Here is a 21,718-nt window from a genome sequence, read left to right on the forward strand (position 1 = left end):
AAGGGTTCTATCAATCTTTCTGTGGCTTAGAATACCTAAAACTGGTTAATTTATAAGAAAATGAAATTTATTTCTTACAGTTTTGGAGGCTGAGAAGTCCGAGGTCCAGGCAATGTGTCTGGTGAGGGCCTTTTTGATGGGAACTTTCTGGGGTGATGCAGGGTATCACATGGCAGGGGAAAGGGCTCATGTTAACATGTTCACCTGCTCTCTTTATAAAACCCCCAATACCCTTCCTGTGATAATCCCCTCATTCATTAACCCATTACTGGATTAATCTATTCATAAGGGAATAGTCCTCATGATTTAATCACCTCCCAAAAGCCCCACCTCTCAACACTGCCACATTAGAAAAAGCTTCCACATGAGCTTTGGAGGGAACAAACAATTCACACCATGGCAAGGGTCAACTCTTAGAACCTTAGTTTTCTCATCAATAAAGTAAAGCTAATAAATTAGTTTTTATGGGACTATTATGAAGGGTGTTCTGTAAATTTAAACACTGTGCAAATGGTATTTTTGCTAATTTATTTTTTAATGAGGTCAACTCTTAGAACCTTAGTTTTCTCATCAATAAAGTAAAGCTAATAAATTAGTTTTTATAGGACTATTATGAAGGGTGTTCTGTAAATTTAAACACTGTGCAAATGGTATTTTTGCTAATTTATTTTTTAATGAAAGTAATAATAATAGTGGCAAACATATGGAATTGGTAATGTGCTAGGAAATATTTAACAACCAACCCTGAGGAGGTGGAGCAGCAGTGTATGTGTGTATGTGTGTATTTGTACATGTGTGTACATACATATTTAAGTTTATTATAAATTGTACTGATATAAAGAATGTGTTGCACACAGTTTAAAATAATAGTGAAATACACAATACTCTTACTTTAATGCTTTCATTGATTTTTGCCTAATTTGTATCTATAGCTAACCTGTGGTTGCAACTTAATCATGATTTGACAAATGGAGTTGCATGCCAGTTTGCTAATTCTTTTTCCCAGTAATTTTATGGCCATTAAATCTGATGTGTGAACTACTGGTAAGCTACTTCTCATCCTCATACAGATTATATTTGTTAAACTTAAACTTCCTTCAGCTTTAGTACTACATCAAACCCAAATTTATAATGTTTGACAGTTTCCAGGGTGTAAATATCCCACCATGGCCAATTTAAAGCTACATATGTGACATCACTGAATAGAGAGGTGGCAAGAGATACACAGCAGCACACCATTATTTTAATATTTCTACTACACAGACACAATAAATATAAATAACCTCAACAGCACAGATAATAGCAAGATGTAGTTAAGTAATTAGGAGATTTAAGTATTCTTTAACCTTCGCTTTTAATATAATTTATTTAATTGATATTTAATTTTTAATAAACAACTGGCTTTGTTTAACAACCAACTTGCAAATTTTCTGAAAATTTAGCAATCAGCTTTCATGGACCTATACAAGCCAGCTTCACACCACCTCATGGGATGCTCCAGCGAGACAGCTGCCACATCAACTGACTTAATACGTCACCATGGGATATTAGTAAAGCCAAAATTTTTATTATCTATGGGAGGTTTTTAAAATCTCCTCATAGCCAGATTCCTGGAAACTGTCACTTTTCTTTGTTGTTAGCAGCCATTCTCCCTTTACTAGTCCAGAACAGTCCTTGTACATCTGAGAGGAAAAAGGAAGATAATTGCTCTACTCTGAAGAAATACAGGCCCTCAATTTTCTCCATGTTTATTTTTTTGTGGTCTTTTTATAGAGAGGATGAGGGATTGCTTCTTTAACTTAAATATGAGGAATATGTAATTTTTTTAAAGTACGTGCTATATAAATGAATTGTGTTCAAGAGAAACGTGTTAGCTATACCTGATAGGACAAATGCTGATCGTGGCAGCTTTGGGTTTCTTTACTGTGACAGTCAGTTCTGATTCCTTTTGTGTGCAAGAGATTTAGTGATACTTGGATCATCCAGGTATCTTTCAAACCTCACAGGCTAGTGTCAGTAGCATACTTTCCCAGCTAAAGTTTGAGCTGACACAACTTCTTGTTTCAGATTGTCTCCTACCTACTTGATCTTCCAGAAAAAGATGAAGAGGAGGTGGAGCGAGCACAGATCAATAGTTTCGACAGTCTCTGGGGAGAAACAGGTACAGGACATTGCTGTCCTCAGTCCTCACTCATGAACGTGTGGTGTTTGTGGGCTGTCTGCATCTCATATCCTTATTTTTTCTCTGGCATACCTTTGGCAATCTTAATCTTATGACTTTTGTTTTGGAGACTGATTCAACCAGAGTGAAAAGTCAAGCAATTTCCCTCTTTCAATCCTTTTTCCTTTCAGATTCTTCATGCGATTAGCACCACAGTCTTCTTTCAAAGAAAATTTTTCCCCCTTTTGTTTCCAAATATTTTTAAAAGACTGAAAATTTCCTTACAATGTGCCAAACCAGAGCAGAAAATAATTGTGGCCTTTCTCTTTTTTTATGTGATCCTTGAAGTAGTTAGGAATAAATATTTCTCCCATCAAAATAACTCTTTCCAGCTGTAGTTGTAACCAGAAGGTTAAATTTTTATTCACACCTCTGGCCTAACCACATGTCTTCATGGTAGAGTGGTATCTAACACAATTAAGCTGATCTAGATGCACAACGAAGGTACCACCCTGTATGGCCCAACCCCGTGCAATTCCTCTTGGTCTGTAGCAAAGCAATTTCTGTATCGTTTGGTACTTACTACACAAACAGAAGCCTCTTCCTTGTGGCCTTTGCAGGAAATGATCGTTGTCTTTCCTCCAAGTCTAAACTGGAGCATCTGGAGGAACATTAGTAACCTTTGATGTGTTTTTATGAAACCAGGGTGATGAAAACTGTAGAGTAACCACAGATATGTGTCATATTTTCCAGGAGAAGTAGACCAATATTGAGATGGCCAATTTAGGAAGAATATTTTACTAAATAATAAGGGTATGTGTTTTGGTTAGGGTAAGAGTGTTATTCAAAGTAAGAAAAGATTCTTGAAGCCCTTTAATATTTATAACGACCTATTGGATTGTGATGTTTCTTCCCATGACAAAATCTTATATAGGTTTCATGACTTCCTGAGCATCACATGGAATGGTCCAAAGCTCAGGAATTTGCTTCTCAAACAATCCCTCCCTGTGTAAGAGCCACAGGGAACAGATGCCAGGCAGCTGCAATTTAAGAGCCCATGACAGATTAAAGGAAAATGTGCAGCTGGAAACAGCTGCTGTCTCTGGAGCCCCACACTGAGGGAAGCCAGAGTACAGGCTGAGGGGAAGGGACTGGCCAGGACATCAGCAATGCTGGAATATGCATATGTGACCTAGAGCTGCAGAAGGGACATATTGTTTTACTTCTATCAGCACAACCTTCCCCAGCACAGTGTTGCTGTACCTCCCAACAGACCCCTTGTTGCCAGGGGAATGGGCATGTAACCACTGAAGGCGGCAAAAGAAGTTGTGGCCCAGTGGTGATAATGGATAGAAATTACAAGACTAATAGTCATAGTCGTGAATATCAAACATATTCTAGTGCTGTACCAAAAAGAAATCCTTAAAAATGTTCAAGAAGGGTGTGAACTAAATGGAGGACTTATTTTTATTGATATGAACTTCTTATTAGAATAAAACTTTATGGCCTCAGGATTTTAAACATATTTCATGCTTTAAAGTATACAATAAATTTTATATTAATTTTCAAAGTGCTGTATCTCAAGATTTTAAAAATCAAAACTTCATCAATTTGCTCGTAATCAGAATTGTGTTCTATTTAATTTGATATTTATATGCAATAATCTTAATATTGTAAACGTAAAATGCTATTTAAATATGAGTTAGGGTGAAATACAATGTGTAGGTCTATGAAAAATTATTTAACTTCAGAAAAATTTCTGGAAAATAATGTTGTCTCTACTATGTGAAAATGACCATACAACTTACCACTAGTATAAAATGGACTTTGAGTTGCTTTTTTTTTTTTTGTCTATAGTGATATTTACTAAGTATACAATTTCCTTTCTAACTTACAGCACATAATCATTTAAAATTTATAATGACCCATTGCATTGTGATGTTTCCTCCTGTTTCAAAATCTTATATATGGTTTTGCATATAGAACTAATCTGTGACCTGCTGGTAGGGGTCTCATATCTGCAACCCTGACCTAAGTGACACAATTTTTACCTAAGGAAAATACAGTGGTCATGATGGTTCCACAATATCACTTACTGTGTCAAATCTAAGACACCATTAACATTAAAAAAACTATATAACCATTATTTGATGTGCCACTACAAAAAAAGATAAAAAACTTCCACCAGCTAAAATGACACAAGTTTTTATTATCACATCAATTGTAAGATGCATCATGATTTCAGATGTTAAAATGTGAGGGAGTGAACCTTAGAATCAATGAAATACATTTCAGCACATAATTAAGTATTTATTGAGATATAATCTTTACATGTCTGATTTTCTAAAAGCAGATCTCTAGAATATCCTGTATGCTTTTGTCCTCCTTTTGCAGCCTCTTTATCCTTCCAGATGATGCATTCAGCTTTCGTCATCTGGCTGACCCCCACCCCATCCCACAGGGTTTTCACAGACTTCTTAGGGAACACGGAAAAAAAAAGCAAATAAGGTGACAAGATTATTCACCACTCGCTCCTCTCCCTTGTGCTGTGGGCACAGACCAGGATCAGCATTTAGAGCTCAGCAACTTTGGAGGCCAGCCCTGGAAATACATGGCCCAAAAGAAGCCAGAGTTCACAAAATAAGCCAGATTCCCTTAATTTTTGCCCTCATCATCTTTTGCCTAGATTATTGCAGCTACTTCTAACTGATCTTCCTGCCTGTAGCCTCACCCTTTTGTGATTCATCTCCCAGCCTTCGGCCAAAGTGATCTTTTTAAGCCATAGTCTGTCCGTGTCACTTTCATTAAGTTCTTCAATGTAGCATTAAAAAGACCAGTTGTGATCTCCAGCCTCATCTGTTCCCTGTCTTCTCCAATAATTCCAATAACAATAGACATGTTTCCCACCTCAGTGCCTTTATATATGCTCTCCCCTTTCCTAGCATGCCCGCCCCCCCCAGCCCGCTTTGTCCTTGTATGTCTATAAGTCTCCTATTTATCTTTCAACATCTAGGTCAGATCGTCATCTCTTCCTGGAGGCCTTATCAGACACTTCTTCCTCTGTGCGCCCTCTGTACCATGGACATATCTCTGTTGTGCTTATCACACTGTATAGTAATGTATTTATTTGTCTGTTTTCCTTACTCAACCATCAGTTCTTGAGAGCAGAGATAGTATCTGACAAATAGCTCAGTAGTGCTTAATTTATGTTGTCATGGATAGAAGTGATCGGTTTATGTCTCCCCAACCACCACACCCCCATTGATCTTATGTGACCTGTCTGTGCTGTACTCTTTCAAGGTTGAAAATAGATGAAAGAGTCACTAGCTTCTCAGCATTCTATTTAGTGTCAGCATCCCATCCAAGCAGACTTTGGCTATTTCCCCAACTCAGAATTGCATCCTGTCTGCCTCTTCAAACTCCTTAGATGTTTCCCTTTGAAAAAAAGACTATTTATGTCAGATAACTTCATCAGATGCTGACAAGGTAGGGAACAAATTCTGTTACTGGTCTCTCAGGAAGAGATTTGTCTCCTAACTGCTGTAAGAATCAGTCTGGTATTTTACAGAGCTGGCTTCACCTTAATCTCCTTCCTTTCAAAAAGTTCTAAGAGTTTTTGATAAGACTCAAAATCCAGCCACAGAAACTATTTGCTCTTGAATTTTGAAAAGTCCTGATTCCATTTTACATAGTTGTGTTTTTCCAAGATGAAATTGGCCAGCTGAGTTAATGACCTTGTCCAGCTATCAGCTGAAGGTTGCTGCCAAATGACATCATAACCTAAGCAACAGAGATGATATAACAAACAAAAAGGCCAAATGAAACCTTCTCTCTCCTATAAATGTGTTATCCAGTGGGGAGAAGTGGGCCACCTAGAGCAATATAATTGTTAGAGTGGACATTGTAGCTTTCCAGATGGGCAGAGGTTGTGAATAGTCAAATGTGTTCTGTAAACTGGCATCATTAGTGAGAGGCTTGATTCTGAAATACTGTCCATATTTTCTCCAGAGTGCTATAAATTCTTTTGTGAAAAAGAATGTATTTGGCTCCCATACATAGGGAGGTTTACTGCAACCCTGTCACCAAGTAGCTACTTTAAGTGGAATCAGAACATGGGAGTTAGAAGGTGCTATAAATTCTTTTGTGAAAAAGAATGTATTTGGCTCCCATACATAGGGAAGTTTACTGCAACCCTGTCACCAAGTAGCTACTTTAAGTGGAATCAGAACATGGGAGTTAGAAATTTTTCAGGTGGTTTGTTTTACGCACCAACAAGATGATTCTTATGGTTGCTAATGAATGTCTATCCCAATTTTTAAACTACTCCTGTGTTCTGACCCATATACAGAACTCATCATTTTTGTTCTCTGAACTGTTAGAAATATAAACTTGGGAAAGAGGGAAAATCATATGGATTTAAAGAACAAGACAAAATTTTGCTGTCAAGTAAATAATTATAGCCATTAACATCTGTGCTCATCCATTCAGGGCTTGGAAATGACCCTCACCAAGACTCTGCCCTCCTGCAAGAAACTGAACAGAAATGTCATTGTCAAGAGTTCCAAAATAAAACTAAAAATACACATTAGACAAGTCATAGATAGATCTGGTTTAAGAATGCATATGTCTTCTAAAATTGTCACATTTTCCTTCATAAGCCCTTCTTATCCTTGGGGAAGGAAAAGATAACTTGAAGGTTTGTATTTGTGGAAATCACAGGTAGTTGGATTTTGCATATGACTGTTGTGGATAAATTTGGCCATTCCCGAAGACAAAATGCAATAATTTTATGTAAGGTCTTATCTACATGGGTTTGATTACAGAAACTAACAAAGTATTCTCTAAATAAAAAAAAAAAAACTGACCATTTGATTTGAATTTCAGTTACTTCATTTGCAAACTGAAATAGCTACACCTGCCAAATATTATCATTTTCTGATTTGTCATTGGAGTAGGTGGCCATAATAAAGGAAGGACTTGCTGACTGCCATGTCAATTTTCCAAGTCAATTTCGGAAAAAAAATATTCTAATCTTTCTTTAAAATGAAGCATAACTCCCACCATCTTCTAACAGTATTTTCCATCCTCCCTGCCCCTTATCCGTTCTTTAAAACAATAAAGTCATGCACTTGAGATCCCCTGTTAAAATGAAACAAATATATATTTGTTAAAAGATGGACTTTGTATCTCCAAATTCCTCTTTCTACTATTGAAATGGTGCTCTGAGGATGAAATAGGGACTCATACACTCTCTACTACATCAAAGATCATAAAAAATGGACAACAGCACAAAAAGAATATTTAAGTTTCTTCCTGCTGTGTCCCTTATAGTCACTATAGCTACTTTTTATCTGTGACTTCATTATTTTATATTCAGAAGAAAACAGGCTTTGTCACATGTCTTCTCTCATCTTTAAGACTATTACCTTAAATGTTCTGATCCTCATATAAAAATGGTTGCAAATGTACAAGAAACTTATGTCTTAACTGATGAAGAAAAATAGTGAAAACTGGTCCAAGGCCCCTAGACTGCAATTCTTAAGTTTGGTTCTCTAGGTGTGAGAGCCCAGGAGTAGAAGTTGGCCAGACATGGTTCCCAGCTAATCCTAAAAAAGACCTTATCTCTGCAAAGGTGCTTCTCTCTAGAGTCTACCCATGCATAGACTAGCAGAAGGTTTGTAGCTAGGATGAGGTCCCAAAAAAGATGTGGAATAAAGCAGAGAAGATAGTCTGGGTAGGAAAAATGAAACCAAGTGAGTTTGATCAAAGGTAATTTTTAATAGATTTATTATTATAATTGTCCTCATATATTGTGAGCCCACTTGAATGTGTTTTTATTCATTATTTTCTTTAGAACTTTCCTTGATGGATAAGGCTGCTAAAATAATTATTCTTGGAAGTAAAGTAGCAAATTACATTAATCAGACAAAGATATACTTCCATGCTTAACACTGAGGACTGGAGAGGTCAAGAACCACCTATCCCAGAAAATAACTAAAAAAACAAACAAACAAACAGCCACCTATCCTCAGTCTTTGTTCTCTGCCCTTAGCCCTGACAGCTGCAGCCGGAAGGGGCAAACTGGAAGTGTGCCGTCTGCTGTTGGAACAGGGGGCAGCAGTAGCCCAGCCAAATCGCCGAGGAGCAGTGCCTCTGTTCAGCACTGTTCGCCAGGGCCACTGGCAGGTAAGCAGGGTAGCTACTTCCAATCCCTCAGGCAGGAGTGCGTTCTCGGTGGGAACTTCTGATGCAGAGAACAAAAAGACCACAAAGTTTGGGTTACCTAGCAGGGATCCAGTTTGAGGACTTGGGCCTTTGTTATTAGTATTCTGGTTAACTGAGAGTGTGGCAGAAAGTTAACATTCAAAACCATCATTGTGATCTAGATTGTGTAGGGGGACTAACTACTTTTGTCCTGGTCGTGAAGTGATCCCCATCTCACATGTCACAGTATCCAAAGGTTCCTTGGAAGGTTCATGTCTGAACAGATCACTGCTAACCACTTAACTTGGAGCTGCCTCAGACTTGCTAAAAGAAAATGCAGTGTATACAAATTCCAGGTATACAATCTTTCCAGGTGTTTGGATTCTAGATAAAATTTACACACTTAGGATGGAAAAGAAAGCATACTGATAGTAGTCTTTGGAAGTGTTTGAGTAGAAAAAGCCTCTAGAAGCCAAACAGTGCTAAAGAGTTATCAGAGGCACTTTATTATATTCAGTTCAGTTGTAAATATTTACCGCAGGCAGGTTTGCAACCCCTAGAGAGCAATAAAAGGGCACTGACATAGGTAGCGACGTACATTGGAGCTTCCATTATGGGGCTGTTTAGTCTACATCTTGACCTTTGTTATCTTAAATTTTTTTTGCTTAGTGGCTGAGTCAGACATGCAGAGTTGAATCGTTCTCATTCGGCTGTCCCTAAGAGAATTAGAGATTAAATCACATGGTACTAGAACTAACTGTTCAGGTACTTAACAGAGGTTCTTGGGATGGAAAACTATATAGAGAAGTGATTCACATGTCCAGCAGTAGGAGTTCATACAGTTTAGGGGATAGTATACATGTGTCTTCTGAGCAGATCTTCTTGGGTTAATTGGTCCCTATTTCTCTGCACTTGCAGATCGTTGATCTTTTACTCACCCATGGAGCTGATGTCAACATGGCAGACAAGCAGGGCCGTACTCCCCTGATGATGGCTGCCTCTGAAGGCCATCTAGGAACTGTGGACTTTCTGCTTGCACAAGGTCAGTCCTGGGCGGCCAGAGCTGGGTGGTCAGTGCCCATAATAAGCCAGTGAACTCATGATTTGAATTTCTAGTGATGGATTCTAGGAGATGTTAAAAACATATTATTAATCCAGTGAGTTAGAAAATGAAAGGCCATCTCCTCTCCTCTTATATACAGTGGAAGTCTTCTAACTCTGAAGTTCTCTATTTTCCTATGGCTTGCGGGATTTTAATCAAATTCGCATACTCAAAACTCTTTCATTTAAATCAGTAATCTCCAAACTTTGATATTTTTTAATGTATAATCAATAAATGTTCATCTTCGAGGGATTGTATTTTGACTTAAATTTTATCAATTCTTTTGTAAGCCTGCACAACTAATATTTTTCTTGAATCCAAAGGAAGCAAATGGCAGTTAAGATACCTGCTAACAGTGGGGTCCCTATTTGGAGAATCAGGATCAACGTCCACAAATTCCTGGTGAATGGGAAATAAGTGAAAGGAGTTTGTGATCACACCACCAACATAGAGCACTTCAGACTACTGTTGATTGCTATGACGTCAGTCACCTGTGCAAAACAAAGATTGGTGAGGGTGGTCCTCTATAGTAGAAAAAGCTCGTCACCGGTGACTCCGCACTGCCATCTAGTGGAGCTTGAGCATTTGCATGGAGCAGGAGGTAGTGGGGTTGCAGCTAAAGCTATAATGACTCCGTTCCAGTTAGACTCCATTATTAGTAAACTGGACCTATACATCTATAATTATGTCCACAAGCACATGCACTTTCCTTCAAGGAAACCAGCCTCCTGAAGTATTATGCGCAGGCGTGAGCAGCTGAGGGTAGGGTAGTTGAATTTGGAAGAAGATTAGGTTTCTTCTGAGATTTTAAACTACAGCTCATAGACTTATTGGATCTTTAGCTGTATCCTTCAAATAAGATTTGTTTCCACAACCTCAAACCCAAGGCTGGATCAGAATCAGAGTTGCTCTTCCAGTGGGCAAGGTGGCACTTGCATCCCCCAGGACAAGCTACCAAAAAAGTCTGATTGGGGCAGAGGGACGGATGTGCCTACATTCCCAATATAAGATGTGGCAGGATAAATGTTCCAGAGCAAACCAAGTCCACTGGAAAAGGCAGGACCTCTTCAGCCACTGATAGCTGCACAGTGTCTGCCACACACCTATAGAAGCTCATTAAGCACAGATTCCAGATATTTGTTCTCCCTTACCACTGAAGACATTCTGGTCTTTGGACTGTTTCATCTTTTTCACTCTTTAGTGAGAAGCTTTCACTACACCAACAAATTCTGCAAACATTCATTTAGCCCACATTATTTGCATAACACAATACTAGGAACTATGAGTGATGCTGATTTTTTTAAATTAATAAACTACAATGTGTGCCCTCAAAATGTTTTGTATTTTCTGGCAAGGAAAATATGAAACAAAGATAAATACCTTAAAAAGCAGAGAATCCTTAGTGCTCTGATAAAAGTGTCCTTTGAGTTAGAATAGGACAGACTTTGAAATTTGAATAGGAAAAATGATCTATATTTAAGGAGGGGAAGCAATATAGATGAAAGGTCAAGGAGGAGTAATAGTACAGAACAGGTTTGGGGAAATATGCAAGTTGTCTGGAGAAATACAGGAGGACTGTTGGGAAATAAAACTGGAAAGCCATGAGGAAAGAAACTGGAAAAGACCAGGTTAAAAGAATTTGGACTCAATTCTGAAGTTAGTGGGAAGCCTTTAAAGATTTTTGAAAATGGAATTGATGCATGAGTTGTGCTTTTAAGAAAAGAAAGTCACTCTGGCAGTAGTGTAATCAGTAGATTTGATGAAGGAATTATAGTGTGCCAGGAGATTAGTTACGAAGCCATTGTAATAGAACAGATGAGACGCAATAAGGTCCTAATCCAGGGTCGGTAGTTCTCAAAACAGAACAGAAGGGCCAAATGCAAGAAATATTTTGGATATAAAGAATGATTAGATGTGGGAAATATGAAGAATAGAAGAGTTGAAGATAACTCCAAAGTTGTAAGGTGGATGTTTGGGAAAACTGTGATTTCATTAACTGCACGGGAAAGAAAAGAGAGAAGATAAAGATTTCAAATTGAATTTTGGAAGTATTGAACATATTGTGGATCTGCTTCATATGTATCTCCTTTTAATTTCTTAAACTCCAGCTTTCCTTATATTTGGAAATCAGTTTATCTGTAACATACATCCAGAACCTTCATATCTTCTGTGAGTTCACGTTTTCCCACCCCTCTAGGTCACTGACTGGGGCATTAGATGCCCCAGTAATAACTGGCAGCATGGTGTGCCTGCAGTGCACCTTACAATATTAAACAAGGTTTTTATCCTAAAACAGAATAAAACTGTTCAATAAAAAATTTAAAAAATAAATAAACCGTCTTATTCTTCTGATTTTTCCACCACTGGAGACTCTGTCCAGAGAATTTATAGATGTTGCATCTGAGAAAACTCCTTGCATTCTTGGATTCTCTCTCATATTCAAATTCATTGTGTGTTAGAGCTGATATTTTAATTGAAAACTACATCATTATGAAAAGATCACCCAGTATATAAACGGCTCTCATCAGGGTTAGTGGTACGGCACCATCCAGCCTTTCATCCTGCTGTGGGCAGGCACAAGTCTGCTTACCTCTAAGGACACAAAGGTGATAGGCTAGAGAACTACTGCATAGACCCTGAGTCTGGCTGTGGCAGGTCCTAAACTTGAGCTGACATCTGAATCCTGTCCTGCTAACAAGGCAGCCTGGGAAGTGTCCCATGTGTAGTAAGTTGATCTCTAATTTAGTAAGTATGACATGCGTACTATGTGAAAAGAATTGTCTTAGGTACTCTTCAAAACTTAGGAGGAAATGATAGGCTCCTTGCCATCGAAGAGCTTAGAGTCTAGACCTAAGAACCAAATGCATATTGAATTTTAGATTGATTTCAAAATAGTCAAGTGTACTTGATCCTTACAGATGGAAACAGAAATGTTGAAGGGAAGCAGATGAAGAATATAAAAGGTGACAAAAGGGTGAGGATGGGCTTATTGAAGAAGGCTGACTAGTTGAAACTCCGTATTTCTCTATTTTTTAATTTTTTTTTTTAATGGACATGTAAAAATTATATACGAGGGTACTTCAAAATGTTTGTGGAAAAATTGAGTTAAAAGACGGTACAAATCCTTCCATGAATTTTTTGAAGACCCCTCGTGTATTTGTGGCATACAATATGATGTGTTTTGATCTATGTATACATTGTGGAATTGCTCACTCGAGCCATTTAACATATGCCTTACCTCACCTACTTATCACTTTTTTGTAGCGAGATCACTTAAAATCTACTCATTTAGCAATTTTCGAGTATACAATATGTTGTTATTAACTAGAGTCACCTTGATGTAAACAGATCTCTGAACTTACTCCTCCTAATTGAAGTTTTGTGTCTTTGACCAACATCTCCCTGATCCTCCTCTCCCCGAGCCTCCAGTGCTGCCATTTTACTCTGTTTCTAAGAGTTCAACTTTTTAAAATTAAACTCTGAATTTCTTTCATGGCCTGGGCTCAGTGTCCTCTCATGAGTCCACTCCCACCCTTTCTAGGGAGGAAGAAAGTGGCCTGGTACTGTCATCAATGATAAACGTGTCCTGGACTCCTATTTTATGAAATTCTCTCAAGGAGTTTACACCATTATAAATGGAAGATGTCGGGCCAAACCCATGGCGCACTCGGGAGCGCAGCGGCGCTCCTGCCTCGGGTTCGGATCCTATATAGGGATGGCCGGTGCGCTCACTGGCTGAGCGCGGTGCAGCCGGTCACAAAAAGGACAAAATAAATAAATAAATAAATAATTTTTTTTTAAAATGGAAGATGTCCACTCAGTTCAGAAAACATTAAGAAAAGGGCCGGCCCGGTGGCGCACTGCTATAGTGCGCCGCTTGGGAAGCGCGGTGGCGCTCCCGCCGAGGGTTTGGATCCCACATGCAGACCAGCCGCTCACTGGCTGAGCGAGGGGCGGGAGCAACGCCGAGGGTTGCGATCCCGTGGCCGGTCCCGGTCCGGTGCGGGCGCGACACTGAGGGTTGCGATCCGTTGCCAGACACGGAAAAAAAAAAAAAAAAAGAAAGAAAACATTAAGAATGCATTACATGCAAGTGGGATTCATGAAAGTAGATAAGTAACAGAATAAATGAATTCAAGATGAGGTAATAGTGAACTGGGAGAAGCTTCTTGGAGAAAGGAATATTTGAGATAGTTCCTAGAAAATGGGTAGAAGCGAGACAAGACACAGGGAAAGAAAGAGTCCTCCACACATGACAGCAACATAACCGAAAGAGAGGATGTGGCAATGTTTATGGGAGACCTTAGAGGCAGGGAGCATGTCCACCTGGCCAAAGGAGAGGATTTGCACAGGGGAATAATGAAACTTAAGGGTAAAAGAGTAAGCTTGGGGATAGATTGTGGAAGACCTTGAATACCCAGTTAAACAACTGGGCCTATTTTATTGGCAGCTTGTAGGATCAGTGTTTTAACAGTTTTATTGAGATATAACTGACATACCAGGAACAGCCTTAAAATGGAAATAGTCCAGGAACAAAAGGTATTCTGCAGAGTATGTGCCTTAAGTCCTAGCTTCCCTCCTGCTGTGAATTTTCATGTTTCCTCAGTCCTGTATTATCACTTGCTCTTGCAGGTGCCTCCATTGCTCTAATGGACAAAGAAGGATTGACAGCCCTCAGCTGGGCTTGTTTGAAGGGCCATCTCCCAGTAGTACGTTCGCTGGTGGATAATGGGGCTGCCACAGACCATGCTGACAAGAATGGCCGTACCCCACTGGATCTGGCAGCTTTTTATGGCGATGCTGAGGTGGTGAGTGCCTTTAAACAAGCCCCAGGAGAAAAGGGATAGGGAATGTTCTCCATCCACAATAATTTAGTAATGTTTGGATGATTCCTGATACGGAGTTGTCAGATCTCCACTTACCAGAGGGTAGAAATATTCAAAACACTATCAGAGACCAAGAACATGGCTAAGGCCTAAAACACCATGGCTGCACAGCCTGGTTCACACCAGCAGTGGAATAAAGGGCGGGAGCAGCCAGACCTCTCGGTGGAGCGGAGCAGAGCCATCGCACCGGTGTTAACTACTCTGCTTGGTCCGTATCCTAGGTCCAGTTCCTGGTGGATCATGGGGCCATGATTGAGCACGTTGACTACAGCGGAATGCGCCCTTTGGATAGGGCGGTGGGGTGTCGGAACACTTCTGTTGTTGTCACTCTTCTGAAGAAAGGAGCCAAGATAGGTAGGAGAAAGGAAGGAGGTGTTGGCCATCTGTGCCCAGGGGCCAGACTGGTCCAGTGGTCTGGCTGCCCCAGGTGTTTGGTGTGAGTGTATATAGTTGCCCATCTGCCCTGGCCCAGTTATTGTCCAAGTGAACAGAGAGGCTCCTGACCCAGAGAACGCACCATCTGAGCCATGGTCTGCAGTGCCCTGTGTCCAGAATCACATGGTTCTCTGCCCTGCCCCTCCTAGCCTTAGCCAGGAGGCTGCCCTGACCTTAAGCACATCTCAGTGCCCCCTCTGTACCAGCCCCACCCTGTAAGCATCCTGGATCCCTGCACGGCCGTGAGCCTTTGCTTTCCCTTGCTCTGTATGTGCTTCCGATTCTCAAGGCCCTGCTTCCGCCGTCCTGGCTGCTCCCCCATCCCACAGATCTGTAGACAAGGGTTGGCTGATATGCTGGCTTTTTTGCTGCCTGCCTCTCACTGCTGCTTTTCCTTCTTTTTTTGTTTTTTCACCTTCATCCATTTTTTTTTCCTCTCCTACAACTTTTTGTTTTCTCCTTTCTTTGAAGGTTGTCAGACGTTACCGAGTCGCCCACGAGGTATATTTCACCGCTGTCAGCATCAGGCGTGGTCTGATGGCTTGGTCAGCTTTGCCTTCTCTTTGATTTAGCCTGCATGAGTTCCCTACACCTCTAATCTTTTAATTTACTTCACCTTAAAAGAAGATTTTTTTTAATGACTGTTGTAGAGAATAACTTGAACTTTTGATAACTAACCCTGAAAAGCTTAGTTGGTAAAAATATAACTCAGGCATCTGTAAACTAATCAATTTAACCTTTTCTTTCTTTTTGTGGGTAAAGTCCTCAATAATGTTGGTTTGTTTCACGTCTGACATTCGAACTGTGCTCCTGGTTCAAAGTGAATCCCAGGGAGTCCTATTTAGTACTTATAAAATAAATTAAGGGAGCCTTTAGAGTCTTTAATGGTTCCCTTCTGCAAAGTACATATTTTTAAATGAAGAGACTAAATAAACATCTGGGGGTTTTGAGTCCCAGATCTAAAATAAAATACCCTTTTTGGATTTTTCAAATCTTGTGGTGATGTTTAATGTAAACCCTTTCTCCCAGTTTTCTTATTTAAAATAATTCCAAACTAAGCCATTGCCTGCCCACATGCAACACGCAAGCTTTACTGCCCTCCTGTGGAGCAAGCTCAGACAGTTCAAATATTCTTATTTTAAGGTGAATACAACAAATATAATGCAGCTTCTTAGCAGTGGGAGTCACTAAAATACTCCCAGGTCTAAAAGATGAGGTAATTATTGTGGAGCAAGTTGTTCTCTCAGCAGAAATTCCCCCAGGGTGTTTTTTTCACCTAGCTTCCTACCACCCTTACATTGTATGAGTTTTTTACCCATCATGCATCCTGTACACTGCAGGTCCAGCCACATGGGCGATGGCCACCTCCAAACCAGACATCATGATCATCCTGTTGAGCAAGCTGATGGAAGAGGGGGACATGTTCTATAAGGTGAGGGGAGGGAGGAAGAAAGCTTCCTCAGAACAGCCACTGACTGTTTCCTACATGTAGACTCTTAAAGTCTTGACAATTCTCATCCTTTGTTTTAGAGGCAGAGTGAGAATGCCTTTTCTCAGTAATGGGCTCATGAGTTGGGATCCTTGGTTTTTGCCTTCCCAGTAAGAGAGTAACAGTAGCCTATACATGTCTGCAGCTGATCAAACTAAATCCCTAGTTTTACCTTGTCACTAACAGGTGGTTACATAGATTTTACATGGAATCTGCTAATGGGACAATCAAAGTAAAATTATATAGCTAGTTCCAGCCTATTGGTCTTAGCTTTCATATTTAGTACATACATAAATTAAAAAGTCTACAGTAATAATAGCTTATCAGCATCCTTGAATAAGACAAGGAAACCCAGACAAACAGCAATTATAAGATTTGTTTAAAGTTACTCACTGAATGACAACAGAAAATGTATAGAGTCTTTTTGTGCTCACAGTTCAAGCTGAAGGCTCCACACCCTAACACAAACAAACTCTGGTGGCCTCCGAGAAGTTCTTTAAGAACATTCCATGTCAAAGTCATATAATCATGTTAAGATTAGCTGGATCATCTTCTTCTGAAGAGTTCTATGTCCTGATACCCTGGACATGAGAGTCGTGGTAATCTAGGACTTTCAGTCTTTCAGGAAGCTTGAGCTCAAGCTTGGAAAAGCCTTCCTACAAAGTCATATGGAATTAAAAATTTTAAGCTTCACTTCTCTCTCTACAACCACCCTACCCCACGCATTTTTCAAAAATGGGGGAAATCGGTTGATATTATTTTATGCCAAAATTAGGGAAGCAATAGCTGGGCTGTTTTAGCTGCCACATCCTTCATGAGGAAGAGAATAACCTCTTCTAGAGGGCTGGCAAGGTGGAGCATCAAACAAGAAAAGAGTTGTCCACACAAGCCAGAAATTAAGAAAGAAGTAATAACTTTGGGGTCCTTGGGACTAGGAAATTATGTGTATCCCGGGAGATCAGTTAAAGAAAAATGAACTTTGAAACAAGCAAGGTCAGCCCCTTTGGAATCTGGTTGGGAAGGTGGGTTCCAGGGCCTTTCGTTTGCCAGTGCTTTGTTTCTCTGGCTTATATCTTGGGTTTCCCCTTCAACCTTGCCTTTCCTGCCAGGGGAGTTGCCTATAGAAAAGACCAGACCTTTCTCCTCTCCCACTCAGGGCCAGACCTACTCTTTAGGTGGGTGTCTGGAAGGGTTAACCCTTAGTAATAAATGCTGAGAGGAGGAAGGAAATAGGGACCAAATTTCCTCAGCTGCTCAGCAGACCAACAGTGTGTTTTGCCATCTTGTACTTCCAATAGAAAGGTAAAGTAAAGGAAGCTGCCCAGCGCTACCAGTACGCTCTGAAGAAATTTCCTAGAGAAGGGTTTGGTGAGGACTTGAAAACCTTCCGGGAACTAAAGGTGTCTCTCCTCCTCAACCTCTCTCGATGTCGCAGGAAAATGAACGTAAGTCCTTCTCATCCCATCTCCTTTTTGCAGTCCCGGAAGTTGACAGTCCATGTCACTCACTAACTGTCACCAGACCCCTGAAATCCTTCTCTGCCCCATTTGGAACTTGGTTGTCCTTCACAGAGCACTGAACATTTGCAATTTGAAAGAAATCAAGTCTAAATATAGCCTGTATCTCAAACTATAAAAAGTTAATGCCGTGAGCGCTTTGTAGCTTTCTGAATTTTTATAACTCCCACTGAAAGTAACTGGAACACCGTCATCCCCACCCCCTTCCCCCCAAGTCAGTTTTCTGATCTTTGGGAAAAATGTGAGAACGGTGGTTTCTAGAATTCCAGCTATAACTAAATATGAATTGTAGTTATTCCCTTCCTTTCTAGTATACTTTTAGTCATTTAAGGAAGGGCCAGAAAGAGGGCTCAGGACCATAGACTTCAAAGTTTAATTTCTAAGGCTCTTTTTGAACTTTTTGCTTCTTTCCCCATCTTTTTTTCCCCAGCATTCCATGTCCCTTCTTATCCTAGAAGGCGTCTTAGAACTCTTTCTTTATTAACTCCCTGGTAGTCCTTGGTCGTCCTTGCCTGCCTTGCAGATATAATCTCGGACACCCTCAGCCACTGCTCCCATGACATGCAGACGTTCCCAAGCCAAGGAACCTCTCTCAGATGCTGGGAATAGCTAAGATCATGTCCGGAATCTCTGCCATCCACCAGCCTGAGGTCTCACAAGTTCTCAGGAGATAGGAATAATCCAAGCCAAACAGGAATGTTGATCAGTAAAGAACTCAGCTGTACAGAAGCAAGATTTCAAACTCAGTGGCAAGGGATCTGGTATCAATTCCAGAAAGATGATTTGTGTATATGACCTTTATATCATCCATTCCAGGCCCTAAAACCTGACACTGCAAAGAGCCCTGAGAGAGACTTGGCTGTCTCAGAGGACACAGTCATGGCCCTAAGAGGCAGAGTTGCCCCCAGGTGCTAAGAAGAGTGGGGACATGGAAGAGGTTCCCTTGGGGAGGGACAGGGGGAGGAGGACTTGGAGCAGGGCAGTGAGGTTCTTATGCCTGTAGTTTCTCCTGTGAAACTGAAGAAATAGCACCACGGGTCTCCCATGACACCAGCTAGTGAGAATGAGGCTGAGCTTAGAAGTCACTAGCAACCTGCTGACCTTTTCTTTCCTAACAAATAATTTACTACTTAAGAATACTGTAATATTCCCAGAATTAATGATTGTCCCAAAAGAAAAAAAGAGTAGGATTGGAAACACAGTAAGGACAGAAGATGAACCACATAAGATGGAATACTTTCTCTCTAGTTCCACATTTGTCTTTTTTAGCAGAAAACTTCCCATTAATTTTTTTTTTTAATTTTTACCTATGCCCCAGGGCCTTTGTTCTGCCCAAGGCCTTGTTTTCTGCCTTAGAAATCATGAGTGTAACCAGAGGCTACAATGCTGTACTGTGGCTTTGACATTAAAAGAATAGAAAAATCTTCCCTTTTAGCTTAGTACTTAAAGGGATCTTTAAAACTATGGATTCTGTCTAGTTAGTGTTGTCCCTTCCGGTCCCTGTTCCCAGTGGTTCTCAGAGTGAGGACAGATAGCTCTGAGACCATGTTCCTCTAGGGAGCCTCCAGTGATTGCATAGACCTCAGTCACAGCCAGGGCCCTCTCTTGTTTTATTAATTTTTTTTTTATTTTAAATGTTTTCTATGTAAGGAACTAATTAAGAGGAGGAACAGGCCAGAGAAGCATCTCTGAAGTAGAAACTACGATTTATTGAGCACATAACCACATGCCAGGAACTACACGATACTTTTAAATGCTTTATCACACTTAATTCTACCTCTGAAGTAGGTGTGGGTGAGAAAATACATAACACATTCTGAGAGGTTAAAGAGTACTGGGCTGGCCCGGTGGCACACTCGGTAGAGTGCGGTGCTTGGGAGCGTGGCGGCGCTCCTGCCAAGGGTTCGGATCCCATATAGAGACCAGTCCGCTCACTGGTTGAGTGCGGTGCGGGCGTGACACCGAGGGTTGTGATCCCATTGCCAGTCACGAAAAAAGACAAAAAGGGGAAAAAAAAAAAAAAAAGAGTAGACCAAAGTTGAGCCCAAATATGTCTGATGTCCCTACTCGATCTCGTGGAAAATAAAAAAAAAAGAGTAGACCAAAGTTGAGCCCAAATATGTCTGATGTCCCTACTCGATCTCGTCCCCGTAGCCAGTGCAGTTCTCCTTTACTCAGACCCCATCCTCCTGGATTTCATAGGACACGTTCTTACTCATCCCTTACAAAGCCAAGGTCTGGTGGGTGCAGCAGGAAGGTGTGGGGTGGGATGAGGACCCACGGGAGGTGTCTGTGTGTGTCTCCCGCATACATGCATGCGCAACAGGAGTTCAGACTTCCAGCTGCAGGAGCTTCACTGTAAAGGGTCGGCATTTGGCTTCTGGGCCAAAAAGAACTTGGTTAGAAAGTCAGGAAGAAGGCAAATTAAAAATATTTTGAGACTCTAGGCAAGTGACATCCAGAGAGCGGTACCAGGGCCACACAGAGCAAAGGCAGAAGGAACTTTCAGTCTGTGGGCCACGTGGCTAAAGCCATGTCAGGCATATCCAGAATCCCAGGTGTTCCAGTCATAAATGTCAAAGAAATGTACATAATTTGTTTTATTCCCAAGTTGTCTATTTTTTATATCTCTTCAATGACTCATTTGCACACCTATTGTAATGACAGGATTTTGGAATGGCGGAGGAATTTGCTACTAAGGCCCTGGAGCTGAAACCGAAATCTTATGAAGCTTACTATGCAAGAGCAAGGGCAAAACGCAGCAGCAGGTGAGGAGAGAGAGAGAGAGGGTGAGAAGCAAGAGGTCTCTTTTCTGAAAATATGGCCAAGGCAATGTAGGCCACCCTGGGGCATATGTACCCAAATATGTCTCTGTCCTTGAGGACTCTTAGGGCCAAGCTTTGGGGATGGCTCCAGTAGCACAGTAGTCAGCTAAAGACTGGCAAATCTGGGCTACGGAGACCAAGAGCATTTTACTGTGGGAGAAAAATGCTTTTTCATTGGAGAACGGCACCTTCTTTCAAGAAACCTCTGCCATATCTCAGTCACTTTTCAACCCCCAAAGCAGATAGCATAAAGAGACGCCAGTGACTTAAAGAAGAGGTCACTTAAGCAACACATCCTACCAACCCTTTTAGAGGGGAAAGATGGGTCACTCAGCATCACAGGCTCGTCTTTCTTTTCTTAGAGGCATTTGGGGATCCCCGGATTAGTCAGTCTTCCTTCGGGGCTCTCCTCAAGTCTGGTGGCATCCAACCCACGTGTCACCTAAACCATCAGCACACCACACACACACACGGGAACAGGGGGGCTGAGAGGGCTCCAGAGAAACACCGCTCTATCATCCCTCGTGCCCATCTGCTAGAGTTGGGCCCCTGGGCAGGAAAGCCTCCAGAAGGACTAGAACCTGCAGTTAGTGACCTTTGGATAACTTGTCACTGTCCTTGATGCCTCCTGCCCAGCACCCCATCTTCTCCCAAACTCTGCATGGGAAAGTACTGCTTCAGGGTCACTGCTGTGACCAGGGAGAATATGGTCTAAAAATCAAACCCAGGTTGAGGCTAGTGATAATGGCGGCAATATTAGTCTTCACTAGCTGGAGTAACAAAGTTTTTACAGAAGATTGACTATCAAATGCTCTTTTCCTCTGGATTGTTCCTTTCCCACAAGGCCAATCGCCCTTTTCCAGGCAATATTAATTAGAGGATGGGAATATCTCTGACAGTTCATTTCGTCATTTGTAAATTAGAATCTCCTTGGGGTCAGCCCAGCTGCAGACCTGAGCTGCCTAGTCAGCAAGCCTAGTACCTGCCCATCTTTGGTGGAGTGGAATGGAGATCAGCAGTGCCGTGGGGTGAGGGCTAGAAAGGGCAGAGGACAGAGTTCTTACCTAGAATAGAACAGGCCTGAAATTGGAGCCAAGAT

At 41.0% G+C, this 21,718-nt stretch overlaps 1 protein-coding gene across 1 annotated transcript in view; it reads left to right on the forward strand.

Annotated features, from left to right (window-relative positions):
* The window catches only part of TANC2 (tetratricopeptide repeat, ankyrin repeat and coiled-coil containing 2), a 210,897-nt gene that overhangs the window by 185,041 nt on the left and 4,138 nt on the right, over window positions 1-21,718 (forward strand). The window contains exons 14-22 of the mRNA XM_008571133.1: window positions 2,068-2,161; window positions 8,214-8,347; window positions 9,284-9,407; window positions 14,100-14,275; window positions 14,575-14,707; window positions 15,260-15,289; window positions 16,129-16,220; window positions 17,576-17,722; window positions 20,462-20,562. Of these exons, the coding sequence (XP_008569355.1) occupies window positions 2,068-2,161; window positions 8,214-8,347; window positions 9,284-9,407; window positions 14,100-14,275; window positions 14,575-14,707; window positions 15,260-15,289; window positions 16,129-16,220; window positions 17,576-17,722; window positions 20,462-20,562 (1,031 nt within the window). The remainder of the gene's footprint in view (window positions 1-2,067; window positions 2,162-8,213; window positions 8,348-9,283; window positions 9,408-14,099; window positions 14,276-14,574; window positions 14,708-15,259; window positions 15,290-16,128; window positions 16,221-17,575; window positions 17,723-20,461; window positions 20,563-21,718) is intronic.

The sequence above is a fragment of the Galeopterus variegatus genome, unplaced genomic scaffold (genome assembly GCF_000696425.1).
Source record: "Galeopterus variegatus unplaced genomic scaffold, G_variegatus-3.0.2 Scaffold663, whole genome shotgun sequence".
Classification (NCBI taxonomy): Eukaryota; Metazoa; Chordata; class Mammalia; order Dermoptera; family Cynocephalidae; genus Galeopterus; species Galeopterus variegatus.